The sequence below is a fragment of the Tamandua tetradactyla genome, chromosome 14 (assembly GCF_023851605.1).
Source record: "Tamandua tetradactyla isolate mTamTet1 chromosome 14, mTamTet1.pri, whole genome shotgun sequence".
NCBI classification, from domain to species: Eukaryota; Metazoa; Chordata; class Mammalia; order Pilosa; family Myrmecophagidae; genus Tamandua; species Tamandua tetradactyla.
The window spans coordinates 23,205,568-23,220,009 of NC_135340.1; the positions used below are offsets into that span (position 1 = coordinate 23,205,568).

The 14,442-nt window shown below is 32.4% G+C and overlaps 1 protein-coding gene and 1 non-coding gene across 13 annotated transcripts in view; both read left to right on the forward strand.

The window, feature by feature from the left end:
• Positions 1 to 14,442, forward strand: part of HECTD1 (HECT domain E3 ubiquitin protein ligase 1) — a 108,364-nt gene that overhangs the window by 60,999 nt on the left and 32,923 nt on the right. For all 12 annotated transcript variants that reach the window (XM_077127011.1, XM_077127012.1, XM_077127014.1 and 9 more), the window contains exons 13-23: positions 789 to 1,011; positions 1,569 to 1,832; positions 1,929 to 2,005; positions 6,050 to 6,184; positions 6,702 to 6,848; positions 7,995 to 8,089; positions 9,803 to 9,908; positions 11,850 to 11,984; positions 12,542 to 12,681; positions 13,121 to 13,444; positions 14,184 to 14,350. In XM_077127011.1, the coding sequence (XP_076983126.1) occupies positions 789 to 1,011; positions 1,569 to 1,832; positions 1,929 to 2,005; positions 6,050 to 6,184; positions 6,702 to 6,848; positions 7,995 to 8,089; positions 9,803 to 9,908; positions 11,850 to 11,984; positions 12,542 to 12,681; positions 13,121 to 13,444; positions 14,184 to 14,350 (1,813 nt within the window). The remainder of the gene's footprint in view (positions 1 to 788; positions 1,012 to 1,568; positions 1,833 to 1,928; positions 2,006 to 6,049; positions 6,185 to 6,701; positions 6,849 to 7,994; positions 8,090 to 9,802; positions 9,909 to 11,849; positions 11,985 to 12,541; positions 12,682 to 13,120; positions 13,445 to 14,183; positions 14,351 to 14,442) is intronic.
• Positions 7,023 to 7,127, forward strand: LOC143656615 (U6 spliceosomal RNA). Its single transcript, XR_013162531.1, has one exon. It is a non-coding gene; the product is annotated as a U6 spliceosomal RNA (small nuclear RNA).

Sequence of the window (14,442 nt, forward strand, 5' to 3'; positions counted from 1 at the left end):
TCCTTATTTCCTGAACCTCAGCCTCCACATATTCTAGTTGACTTAGCCTCCTCAAACTGTGATCCCCATTCCTTCAGCTCGTGTTGCTGGGTTCTGTTTGTGTTCCCTCTTCCCTTGGGAATCACGGAACTCTGTTGCCTGTTCTGCAGTGTTTGAAAACACTCTTTTCATATATTTTGTCCAGTTTTTAGTTGTTTTACAATGGTTAGAAAGTCTTTTTCCTTGTTAATCATCTTTTTCTGGAGCATAATTCCTTAGAATTTAGAAATGTTCATAATCCGCATGTTCAGGTGAATATTTTTAACCTTTAAATGTCAACAGAAGTAAACATTTTAGGATAAAAGGATGGGGCCTTACAATTTACTTGTAAAAATCTTTTTCAGTGATTCTGGTATACCATTATGTTTGTTTACCATTATTCACTCAAAACCTCCATTTTATTTATTTCCTTAATCTTTTTTACAAAAATCTATTAGGTGCAGAGATGTGAATCTACCAAGGTACAAGCAAATGAGTTAATTTGGAATAGAGCTAATCCATTAGTCTTCTTTAGAATTACACTTGCATGTGATATAATTTAGTTAATTATTTATAGAAATGTTTTAATATTTTTTAGGGCTAATAAGATTTAGTTGTCTTAGAATATTTCTTAAACTATAGGCAACTAAATATAACATCTAAGATGTTTTAACTCTAAATTTGATTTTTGGTCATATTATTAAAATCTTTCTCAATATTCTAAGTGGAAATTATCCTCCTCATCTCATTGAATAATTTTACCCATTTAGGAAGATGAACCACAGGAAGATGCTAAAGAATTGCAGCAAGGTAAACCATATCATTGGAGAGACTGGTCAATCATTAGAGGAAGGGACTGCTTGTATATCTGGAGTGATGCAGCAGCTTTGGAATTATCTAATGGCAGTAATGGATGGTTCAGATTTATCTTGGATGGAAAACTTGCCACCATGTATTCAAGTGGTAGTCCTGAAGGTGGATCAGATAGTTCAGGTAATACTTTAAAGATTTTTCTAGTTTCTGCATTTCTGCAGTTTTTACAACTTGTTTTTCTGCTCTTATTTTGGCCGCACTGTCATTTAATTAACATATCTTTTAGTATATGGCTAATTTCTTTAATGTAAATGCTAAGAAGTATCATACTTTATATCGTAAGACAAGAAATAGCATTGTATACTGCTATACTTTGGGTTCCAACTCTATCTACTTTTAATCTCTTCAGCCTTTTGTCACTTAGGGACAAATTTCATGTTTTGCTGTCTCAGGTTATAGCTTTTCCCAAAGTATCATATATATATATATATATATATATAAACAAAAATATATATATATTACCCCCCCCCCCCAAGCATCATATTTTTAAAAATTGTACCTCTAGGATTTGCTTTCATGCCTCACCTAAATAGCCTAATCTCTGGTGGGAGGCTACTAATACTAATTAAGTTTATTTTATGAAATTGTTACTATTTCAATAGGTTAGTGTCCTTTGTTTTAAAATGTAGAAGTTTTGAAATGAATGAGGTTTTAACACAAGCATTTTGCCTTTATAGAAAGCAGAAGTGAATTCTTAGAGAAGTTACAAAGAGCCCGAGGCCAAGTAAAACCATCTACTTCAAGTCAGCCTATCCTCTCAGCACCAGGACCCACTAAACTTACTGTAGGCAACTGGTCACTAACATGTCTGAAAGAAGGAGAAATTGCTATTCATAACTCAGATGGTCAGCAAGCTACAATATTGAAAGAAGATCTACCTGGTTTTGTGTTTGAATCTAATAGAGGAACTAAACATTCCTTCACTGCAGAAACTTCTTTGGGTAAGTATGTAGGTATGTAAGTTTAGCAGGTGAGAATAAATGGATATATTAAATTTCAGAAAGTATGTTCTGTGAAATGGCTTTTTTATTTTTAAGGTTCAGAATTTGTGACTGGCTGGACTGGCAAAAGAGGCAGAAAACTGAAATCTAAGTTAGAAAAAACAAAGCAAAAGGTATGTATGTGAAATACGCTTTTTCTTTCTTTTATGCTGACTTGTTACGTTTTCATTGGTAGATTATAAACATTAAAAAATTGAGCCTTATAACATAAGCTATCCTAACAACATATATTTAGTTTTTCTTTTTTGGTATATTTTATTTTCCATGGTGTATGAAAAATAAAATAGCAACATTATAAATATCACATTAAATTAAAGCAATCAAAATTGATCTTAATATGAGATAACATTTAACTTTTTAATTAGCTGAGTTATCAATATTATAGAATCTTTACAGTCATGCTGAAATTATTGATGGTAATGTTTTAGAGATATAATGGGGTAGAAAATGCATTGTTATGCCTTGCAATCCTGACTTAATACTTTGTGATACCAAAATTTGAATGCCTAATTCTAGATTTAGATTGTTATGGTGCTTAATTTTAATAGCCATATTAGTTGAAAATGCTACCTCCTAAAGATAACAGAAGCAAATAAATTATTGGTTTCACTTTCAAGATCATGATACTACTTTTTAAATTCTATCCATCAATTAAATATCATCACTGTATATCCGTCTTGGTTTATGTCATTTCTTGCATGTTATTTCATTTAGAAAGTAAAATATCTAATCTCTAGTTAAATGCAGTAGTTTCTGGAGCAAATATTGTATATCTTTATTTTATCCATGGTAGTAATATAATGTAGTTTTTCTAATTATGGTATGAAAAACATGCTTTGTAAATGTTTGGGATTGGGGAGAAGTCTTGTGTGTTTATAGCTGAGGTGTTAAAACCATTTAGGAATGATGATAATGGGTTTTATTTGGAGTACTTTGTTTGTTTATTTTTGCATGGGCAGGCACGGGAATTGAAACTGGGTCTCTGGCATGACAGGCGAGAGAGAACTCTGCCACTGTGCCACCATTGCCCGCCCCAATTTATTTTTTATAGAAAGCCTTCTTTTCTTCAGTTCTGGTTGATGATGTTCTGGTTCACATCAAAGATATTTTCTGATACTTTAACCCTGGAAGGAAAATAGCTTTGATTTCTTTTGTGAGTATATCATGCCTTTATAACTAAATATATTATCTCATTATGGCTTTTGCGTGTATTTAAACAAGGTATGAGGCCAGAGATTTCTTCTTGTTGAGGATGTATTAAGAGTATTTAAGAAAGATGTATCTCATTCAAATAAAGATACATTAGATGCTAAAAGGAATCTGAGCTAAGTAATACTTTATAAAGCTGAAAACCCTCAGTTATTTTAGGGATTTCTTGGAATCCCTCATATGTAGTATTAACCAACCAGGTCTAGGCTAACTCACAGGGAACTGAAGTTTCACATTATTAGAACCTTAAATTATTGAGAAAATAGTCTCATTCCTGTATTTTCATTTTTTTTAAGAAAATATAATCGATTCAATTTCTTGAGTTTCTACTGATTTCCTGAAATCAGTAGAAACTTAGTTACTAAGTGGGTATTCTTTCCATGTATGAAAGCAATATCTATCAAAATAGGTAGAAGGATCTTAATAGTTTTAAATGGTTTTTATTTATTAGAACTATTTTGTGATGTTTTTCCAAATTATCCAATAGTTAGAACTTGTTTCCTTTTAAGTCTGAAAGCATAACAAAATAGATAGAACCGGTATTAAGTAGGTTAATGAGCGTTTTTCCCCCCTCATTACATTAGAGAGTTAGGCCGGAGTTAGTTTTGTGATTTAAATGAAATAAGGTAAATCTTAAATCTACCCTAAGCACACAGTTTTCCCCTTATTTATTTTAAAAAATTTTTTTCTCTTGTTTTAATTTCCTAAGCACACATTTTAAGTGTGTTATGTACTAAATTTCATCAGATCCAAGCCTAGTATGTGTATGGTTTCTTTTTTTAAATAGCTTTATTTTAGCTCGAATGAGAGGTAATCAGTGCCAAAATGGACCAAAAAGCAATTCTTTCTCATGGTGAAATATGTAAATATATGAACACTATGTATAGTATATATGGATGAATATATTAAATTTAAAAAAAGAAATGAAATCTAAGATATATCCCCCCAAATCTTAATATGGTCAGTTTTGATAGATGGAATAACAAGTAGCTTAATTTTCTTCTGTTTGTTTACTTGTATTTTCTTATCAGTTTATTGTAAATAGTGTACTTTTTTTGAGTGTGTGTGAATGGTTGGGAATCCAGCTGTGGTCTCCCACGTGGTATGTGAGCATTCTACCACTAGCACTACCTGTGCACTCAATGGTTTACTTTTGCTGAAAGAATCAAGTTAGTGTTTTTACAAGTAAAAGTGAAATAAACACCTATTTTATGTATAAATATAAAGTTAAAATAACTGAAAGTTGAAATTATAAGAGTTATTTTAGTTAAAAATCTGCTAAAATCTACTAGAGTGCTTTTTTGAACCATTAGAACCTTTGACATAGCCTTTGATGTATGTGAACAGAAGTAGTAACATGTTTTGAAAGTTGGTAAGGCACTATTGATACTGGACAGCAGCTGTAGGGTCTACGTGATGCTCTCACATGACCAACTCCTGTGACACCAGGGTTTCAGAGAGAGGAAGAGTTTATTGCTAGGTCTGAAGCAGATCAGATGGTCTATAGGCCTAAAATTTATCCTGCCTCTGGTCTATGGAGTTCAGAGTTTTTATGAATTCTAACAATGGGAAGTGAAGTCATTGCAATTTCAATAGCAAATATAAGCAGAAAGGAAGAGACAGTTATCATTTCTATAGTAGGGTATAGGTAGAAATAACTTACAAATGTAAAAGAGTGAAACTGTACTGGAACCATTTAATGGTTGGTTCTGAGATGACTCAAGTTCTTCCATTAGTGTTGGGGGGGGGTTGTCTTTACAGGTTTCTAACGTTAAAGGAAAAGGAAGGTGAATCCCAGAGTGATTTGATCAGTGAGTGGAAAAGTATCTGCAAAGCCCCCTTCGGGAAGTGGTCAGATCGGGGAGAAATTCAACTTCCCCAAGTTGAATTCTTGATATTCTCACAAGCAGTGTGGACAACCAAAGCTATAGGCAGAGCCCCCAGTCTTGGGATTTGTTCATATGAAACTTGACCCCGCAAAGGATAGGTCAAGCCTACTTAAAATTTAGGCCTAAGAGTCACCCCCAAGAGAGCCTCTTTTGTTGCTCAGATGTGGCCCCTCTCTCCAGCCAACACAACGAGCAGTCTCACCACCCTACCCCTCTCTACGTGGGAGATGACTCCCAGGAGTGTGGACCTTCCTGGCAACGTGGAACAGAGATCTTGGAATGAACGGAGACTCAGCATCAAGGGATTGAGAAAAACCCTAGAATGAGCTGAGATTTAGCATCAAGAGATTGAGAAAACCTTCTCAACCAAAAGGGGGAAGAGGGAAATGAGACAAAGTGTCAATGGCTGAGAGATTCCAAACAGAGTGGAGAGGTTATCCTGGAGGTTATTCTTATGCATCAAGTAGATATCATCTTGTTCACGATGTAATGGAGAGGCTGGAGGGAACTGCCTGAAAATGTAGAGCTGTGTTCCAGTAGCCATGTTTCTTGCGGATGATTGAATAGTGATACAGCTGTCACAGTGTGACTGTGTGATTGTGAAAACCTTGTGTCTGATGCTCCTTTTATCTACCTTGTCAACAGAAGAGAGGAACATATGGAATAAAAATAAATAATACGGGGAACAAATGGTAAAATAAATTTAGTTTAAATGCTAGTGATCAATGAAAGCAAGGGCTGACAGGTATGGTAGGTATGATCTTTTTTTTTTCTTTCCTGTGTTCATTTTATTTCTTTTTCTATTGTCTTTTTATTTCTTTTTCTGAATTAATGCAAATGTTCTAAGAAATGATGAATATGCAACTAAGTGATGCTATTGTGAATTACTGATTATGTTGTTTTATTTTGTTTCTTTATTTTTTTAATTAATAAATAAATTTTAAAAAAAGAAGAAAAGGGAGGGAGGCAGGAGTACCAGCTTTTACATTCACAAATGTGCACAAGACAGAGGCTTATTAATTGTGGTGGAAATTCACGTGTGCTTTGTTTATTTTGTAGGTACGAACTATGGCTCGAGATTTATATGATGACCACTTTAAAGCTGTTGAAAGCATGCCTCGTGGAGTAGTGGTAACACTCAAAAACATAGCAACCCAGTTGGAGTCATCTTGGGAACTTCATACAAATAGACAAGTATGTCTGATAGCCTATAGATCTTAGTGAATCTTATTTTACTGTTTTTTTTGCTCTATCCTTTATATTCTGGGTATTGATTGATTTATTGGTTGGCAGACTACAGCCTACCACCTGTTTTTGTAAGGTCTGTAAGCTAAGAATAGTTTTTATATCTTTAAATGGTTGAAACTAAAGCAAAAAGATGTATTTCATGACATGAAAATTGAATTTCAGTGTCCATAAATAAAGTTTTCTGGGAACATAACCGTGTTCTTTTGTTACATATTTATGCCTGTGACTTTGGTGCTATAAAGGCAGAATTGAGTAGTTGTGACAGAGCCTGTATTGCTTGCTTGCAAAGCCTAAAATATTATAGGCCCCTTTACAGAAAAGTTTGAGATAATTTGCTTTAGAAAATTGAAATTCGTAATCTTGTTTACTATCTAATTTATTTTTGTCATAATTCCTGTTCTGATAAAACACCTAGAGTTTGATTATCTTCGTTAATTTTTTTTTTTTTTTTTTTTACTTTTAGTGTATTGAGGGTGAGAACACTTGGAGGGATTTAATGAAGACTGCTTTAGAAAACTTAATTGTACTTTTGAAGGATGAGAACACAATTTCACCATACGAAATGTGCAGTAGTGGCTTAGTGCAAGCACTTCTTACTGTTTTAAACAATGTAAGTTTATCGCTTAATAGAGAATAAAAGTATAGTATAGTTCTCAATTGTCTGTAGCTACATATATGGCAGAATGAATTTTAGTTTTTGTCAAGAAATATTTTAAAAATTGAATAATAAATGTTATTATTTATAATTTCCCCAACCTTTCCTTTTTAAATGGTGTCATTGGTGCTTGCTTCGGCAGCAAGTATACTAAAAATTAGAACAATACAGAGAAGATTAGCATGGCCCCTGTGCAAGGATGATATGCAAATTTGTGACGTGTTCCATTATAAAAAAAAAGGTATCATTGGTCCATGCCACTTGATTTAAGTAATTGAGTCTCTTGATTTCTAAGTTTCCCAATTATAATCAGTGTTCAAGGTTTTTATGAATAAAGCACTTACTTTAGCCTAAAATTAAATATTATTCACTACTCTGATTTTCTTATAAAGTATGTAAAATGGAGTGAGTTTACAAATCTTCTTAAGCTCCTAAATATCATGCTATAAAAAATTTATGAGCACTGACAGTATAGGTAGTTTGTGAATATGTAAATTATATGCTATAAAATTAATTTATAAACGTTGACAGTTGAGAAAGTTTATGTGAATACCTGACAGATGTCTCTATAAATAATCTTAAGTTTCTCTTCAGTTTAGTCCATCTGGAATACCTCTTGTGGTGAAGTTTTTTCCTTAATTTTAATGAAAGAAATCATATAATCAGTTTAGGTATCTCCATTAATTTTATCATTTGAATTTACTTACATTTACTGAAGTTAGTGATATGACATTTCTATTATTCAGTAATAACTATGAAATCATGGTTTTGATACAAAGTTATATTTTTTCTAATACTCACTAAAGTAAATAAGTATTGTTAAAATGAAAAATGTCATTCATATAACATGTGAAATCATCTTGTGTACTGTACTTTGGGGAACACTGATTTAGCAACATAATTATGCTGACTTTGGAAGTGGGGCAAAATCTCTGTATAGTTAGCTATGGTCTATTAGTGATATAAGATTTTTAATTGAAAAAAATATTCCACTCAGCTTTTATTTATAAATAGATTGTTAATATTTGCATGAGTTTTTGATAAATTCCAGTAAGAAGTTTAAAAAATTTCTTTTGTACTTCCTCCATTTTTTTGTTTTAGAGCATGGATTTAGATCTGAAACAAGATTGTAGTCAACTTGTAGAAAGAATAAATGTTTTTAAAACAGCTTTTAGTGAAAATGAAGATGATGAAAGGTAAGACCTGAATTTCTTTTAATTTGATGTTTTCAATGTTTGTTCAGATGGTATACTTCCTGTAAAATATTGTTAATATAGTCTTTATATACACGATAGGAACCTTTTTAGCCGATAAAAATGTAGCTTATATAATAAATTTATAGTAAGGAAATTTTTAAAAAGTATTTTTTAATCTAATGAAATAAAGGAAAATTTATTTAAAGTACATGTCTGCTGTGAATGTAACTGATTTAGTTTAAATTACATGCATGTTTTAGATACAATTGGAAATTTGAACTCTGATTAAGTATTTGATATTAAGTAATAACAATTATTTTTAGGTGTGATAATGATATGATTATGTTGTATTGTTTTGTTTTAAAGAATTCTCTTTTAGAGATATATACTGAAGATAATTCTGGATGAAATGATATGCTATCTGACATTATCTTCAAAATATATTGGAAGGGACAAATGGGTGGGGATATAGAAAGAGATAGTTTGGCCATTAGTATAATTATTGAAGCTGGGTAATGGTTTGATGGTAGTTCGTTATACAGTATTAACTACTTTTATATGTGTGACTGGATTTTTTCATCATAAATGAAATGTAATTCATTTCATTATTTTTATTTATCCTTTTTAATAGAATTTTACAAAAGCATAATTAGTGAAAAGTTCCTGCAATAAACATTTTAGTTCTTTACAAATTATTATTTATTATTCTAGTTTGCTATTGCTGGAATGCAATATACCAGAAATGGAATGGCTTGTAACAAAGGGAGTTTAATGAGTTGCTAGTTTATAGTTCTAAGGCCGAGAAAATGTCCCAATTAAAACAATTCTATAGAAATATCCAATCAAAGGCATCCCGGGAAAGATACCTTGGTTCAAGAAGGCTGGTGAAGTTCAGAGTTTCTCTCCCATCTGGAAAGGCACATGGCGAACAAAGTCAGGGCTTCTCTCTCTGCTGGAAGGGCACATGGCAAACACAGCGTCATCTGCTAGCTTACTCTCCTGGCTTCTGGTTTCATGAAGCTCCCCGGGAGGCATTTTCCTTCTTCATCTCCAAAGATTGCTGGCTCATGGACTCTCTGCTTTGTGGTGCTGCAGCATTCTCTGCTCTCTCTGAATCTCATTCTCCAAAATATTTCCTCTTTTATAGGACTCCAATAAACCAATCAGGATCCACCCAAATGGGTGGAGACATGTCATTCCTAATCCAGTTTAACAACCATTCTTGACTAAGTCACATCATCCAGGGAGATGATCTCATTACAGTTTCAAACATACAGTATTGAATAGAGATTATTCTACCTTTATGAAATGGGATTTATATTAAAACATGGCTTTTCTTAGGGGGCATACTTCCTTTCAAACCAGCACGTTTATCAATATACTTCTCTCAATGGAAATATATTTTTATGTTAAATCCTTTCTCACTGTGACAGAGGTTAGAGATAATTTTTAATGGTTCTTGATTCACATTGTCACAGGTTTTAAAACTTTGCTGCCTAGAAGTCTTGTATATGTATCAAATATTACATAATGAATTGCGTAAACTTTAAAAAATAAATTGTACATGTTTTGAATGCAATTGATAAGAATTTTATTAGCAAAAATGAAATATTTAAATCTTAAGTGAAGTCGGTTGAGTTTTGAGAGTTTCTCTGTCTATGCAAGTAATCTAATACAAAATTAAACTTTGACAATTATTATTTTTCCTCACAGTCGACCAGCAGTTGCATTAATTCGAAAGTTAATAGCTGTGCTAGAATCTATTGAGCGTCTACCTCTTCATTTGTATGATACACCAGGATCCACATATAACCTCCAGGTAACAATGCAGTAGCTATTGTTGCTGAATACAGTTCAGTCTTATATTTTTCTTTAAAAAGAATCCCTTCCTTTTATTTTGGATTAAAATAAGAGTTATTATCACTCTGCTTAATCTTTAAAGGCTAGTTTAAATATCATTTGATTGATCTTTTTTTTTTTTTAAAGTTTTTTTTTTTTTTTTTTTTTATTTTTTTGTTTTGTTTTGTTTGTTTGTTTTTTACATGGGCTGGGGCCGGGAACCGAACTGGGGTCCTCCGGCATGGCAGGCAAGCACTCTTGCCCGCTGAGCCACCGCGGCCCGCCCCATACATGGGCTGGGGCCGGGGATCGAACCGGGGTCCTCCGGCACGGCAGGCAAGCATTCTTGCCCGCTGAGCCACCGCGGCCCACCCTGATTGATCTTTTTAATGACTCTTGAATGTATTTCCAGTCTGTTTTGTTTAATCACTTCAGTGTGGGAAGTGATGCATTATTCATTTAATAAATATTTACTGTAAGAAATATATTTGATAGATCATACTTGGAAAAAGATACTATATTTGTGAAGAAGGTGAGATTCTCTTGTTCTAAAGTAATGAGTCAAATCCCTTTTTTTGTCTCTATGTCTTTGTCAACATAAAAAAATTAGAACACATTCTTTTAAAATGTCTTTCTGTATGCCATTGGTTAAAATCAGATGGTCTCAGCCTTTCTTATTTCTGTTTCTCCTTTGGACAAGCTATTATTGTTACATAATTTTATAGCCTGTTTTCTTCCTAGACATTATTTAGTTGACAGTTTCATTTATTCATCCAATTTTTCTTAGGTTTTAAACTCAGGATCCAGATGTGAAAAAGCAAATAAGATAAAAAGTTTTTACTGCTCACATTCAAGCACAGATCTTCATCATATCTTCTGTACATTAACTTTAGTAATTCCTAGCAGGTCCTTCTGCCTTGAATCTTGTCTTTATCCAACCTGTCTTGCACTCTGTTGAGTTGAATGCTTCTTTTTTGCATGGGCAGGCACTGGGAATTGAATCCGGGTCTCTGGCATGGCAGGTGAGAACCCTGCCTGCCAAACCACCGTGGCCCGCCCGTGGAATGCTTCTTGTAATGCAGCCTTGGATAAATGGCTAAGAACCTGTTTGTTCTAAGCATGCCTACCCAAGGCAAACAAAACATGCCGTATCCCTGAGAATCATACAGGAGTGTTTCAGAAGCCATTAGACCTCCCTAGAGAGCTTGTCCAGAGAATTACAGTTTAGTTAGTTCGTGTACATGACATTGTATAAATGTTAAACAAGATGTACAGGTCTGCCTTGTGTTTTTTAGAAATAGATGAGCAAGCAGACTTTGATCCATCCGTTGTTATGCTTTATACCTCTATATAAGTGATGTGGATATTAAGTCTCAAAGACTGAGAATTTGTGTTCTTACACTGTATTTATACTCCAGTATTTTTTATTATACGCTTTTCATTTTCAGGAGATTGTGTAAGATTCAAAGACAGGACAACCAGGAATGTACCCTCTGGTAGTTTTGTAGTATAAAATGCTATTAGAATGTACATACAGATATTTTACAATGCCTCTGTAAAATTACTTAAGGTTTGTACAGAAATTAACTTGCCTAAATTTACTTGTCCCATACTTGTTGCTTACTAGTAAGGTAATTAGCTCAACTACTGCTCTTTGAAACTTAAATGGAAAATGAGAGTTACAAGTTAGATATTTAATACTTCTGCTAAAAGTGTTTTATAATAATTTTATTTGCAGCCTGTGTAGTTGAAGGTGTTAAGAAAGTCTGATTTTTAAAATATTTAGTTGAAAACATTATTCATTGGTCCTTTCTAATCATACTTTATGAGTCTCAATTATTTTGTTCATGTAGCGTATCTCGTTTTTACAATTCTAAGGAAAAAGTTTATTTCCTGAAGCGTTTTGATCATTTCTGTGTAGATACTTACAAGAAGATTAAGATTTCGGTTGGAGCGTGCACCTGGTGAAACTGCATTGATAGATCGGACAGGCAGAATGTTGAAAATGGAACCCTTAGCTACGGTTGAGTCTCTAGAACAGTATCTCTTGAAAATGGTAAGCATCTGGCAAGGCCATGATGAAATATGCATTCTTTGTTGCAGTTCGGCCCTTTAGAAAGTTAGTTTGAGAAATATGTATCCAGAAATTTGTCCCAGTAAGTTCCATTTCTGGGAATCTATTCTAAGAATATGATCTTATATACATAATAAATGCTTTCTATCTAAAAATGTTGATTATATTTATTTGTAATACTGAAATATTGAGAAAAACCTCAATGTCAGTCAATAAAGGCATGTTTAAGTAGGTAATGTTTCTAACTTGAATGTTATATACTATGAAGATGCTTAAAGACTAATGATAATTGATGTGTGTACAGTAACAACAAAACTTTGTTTTGTCCTTTTCATGGGAATGATAGACTAAAAAAATACATACAATATTAATTGTGGGTGTTTTGGTGTGAACTTCCTATTTTCCTACACTTTTTCGAATATTCTTTAATGAGCATTTGTTATAATAAAAGCATTTCATATTAAAGCAATGAGAGAAAAAAATGGGCAATAATCCTCAAAATATTAAGGCTGTCATCTTCCATATTTTCTTTGGTTTAGGTAGCAAAGCAGTGGTATGATTTTGACCGATCTTCATTTGTTTTTGTTCGAAAATTAAGAGAAGGCCAAAATTTTATATTTCGACATCAGCATGATTTTGATGAGAATGGAATCATTTACTGGATTGGGACAAATGCCAAGTAAGTCATTCTGTTTTAATCTAGAGTGACAACATTCACTTGGAAAAAGAATTCTAGGTAGTAGATTAAATTTATGAACTTTTTTTTTGAGTTTCCTACAGAATTTTGTGTTGTAGATTAAATTTTAAGATTATCCAGATTTTTATGAAGAAATTTCTAAATTACTACTTGTTGAATTTTATATCAATTAATTTTAAATTAAAAAATTTATGTGAACAAATGCTTTTTTAAGTTAATTTTTTTAATTTTTTAATTTTTTAAAAAATATAACAACAAACATAAACAACTTATCATTCTGTTCTACAAATATAATCAATAATTCACAATATTATCACATAGTTGCATATTCATCATCATGATCATTTCTTAGAACATTTGCATCAGTCCAGGAAAAAATGCAGCTTTTTTAACATAACTTAATTTTTTTGAATTTCTGTAGAACTGCATATGAATGGGTAAATCCAGCTGCTTATGGACTTGTAGTAGTAACATCATCAGAAGGAAGAAATCTACCTTATGGCCGCTTAGAAGACATATTAAGTCGTGATAACTCAGCTTTAAATTGCCATAGCAATGATGATAAGAATGCCTGGTTTGCTATAGATTTGGGTCTGTGGGTGATACCATCAGCATATACACTTCGTCACGCTCGTGGTTATGGAAGATCTGCCCTGAGAAATTGGGTTTTCCAGGTATCCAAAGATGGACAGAACTGGACTTCTTTGTATACCCATGTTGATGACTGCAGTCTCAATGAACCAGGGTTAGTTGAGGAGTCTTTGCAAATTCGAAAGCTCAATAAAGAGCTTTTTTCTTTTTCTTTTTAATAATTATATGCTCTTGGACATCATGACTTTGTGAAATTTTGAAGCAAGATTTTCTTAAACAAATCACTTGATATTATAATTTTGGTATTAAAAGTTTTAAAACATTAACTATTAAAATTTTGTCAAAAGCTTTAGATTGAACATTAGTAGAAAGATGAACCTATTTATTTTTAAAAATTGATATTTAACTATATATGTGTATAGCACGCACTAACAGAAAAAAATGGAATCAGATTTTTACTATATTCTCTGTATATTTAAAAGCTTATGTATGTTCCAACAAATTAATAATATCCTGTTGCTGGTTATGGGATTATTGCTAACTTTAAAAATTTTTTTATTTTTATGTATCTCTTTACCTAAATTTTATATATTGATCATATGTTATTTTTTAAGATAAAAAACAATTATATTTCTAAAAAAATCACTGCTTGTAAGTTTTAATTATATATTGTTTGTGGCACATTTTGATGGGTAGATAGAGTATGGAGTTATATTGCTTTCTGCATTTGTATTATGGAAGGAGCTTCTTAAGATTAGGATTAACAGCTAAAAGTTAGAATTTGAATACATAATAAGCTATTGACTGAATATGAAAGTTTTAGTTTATTTTTCATTTTGTATAAAATCTTCTCCATCTTGAATATATTTTTGGTGTATTTAAAACACTTACAGGTCAACAGCAACCTGGCCTCTTGATCCACCAAAAGATGAGAAACAAGGGTGGCGACATGTGAGAATAAAACAGATGGGGAAGAATGCTAGTGGACAAACACACTACCTCTCATTGTCTGGGTTTGAACTTTATGGCACTGTAAATGGAGTATGTGAAGATCAACTAGGTAAAGAACTGATATGAGGTGTTCTTAATTTACTAAACCATTAACTGTGTTTACAAAAAGTTTTTGTTCATGATTTTTGTTTCTTCAATTTC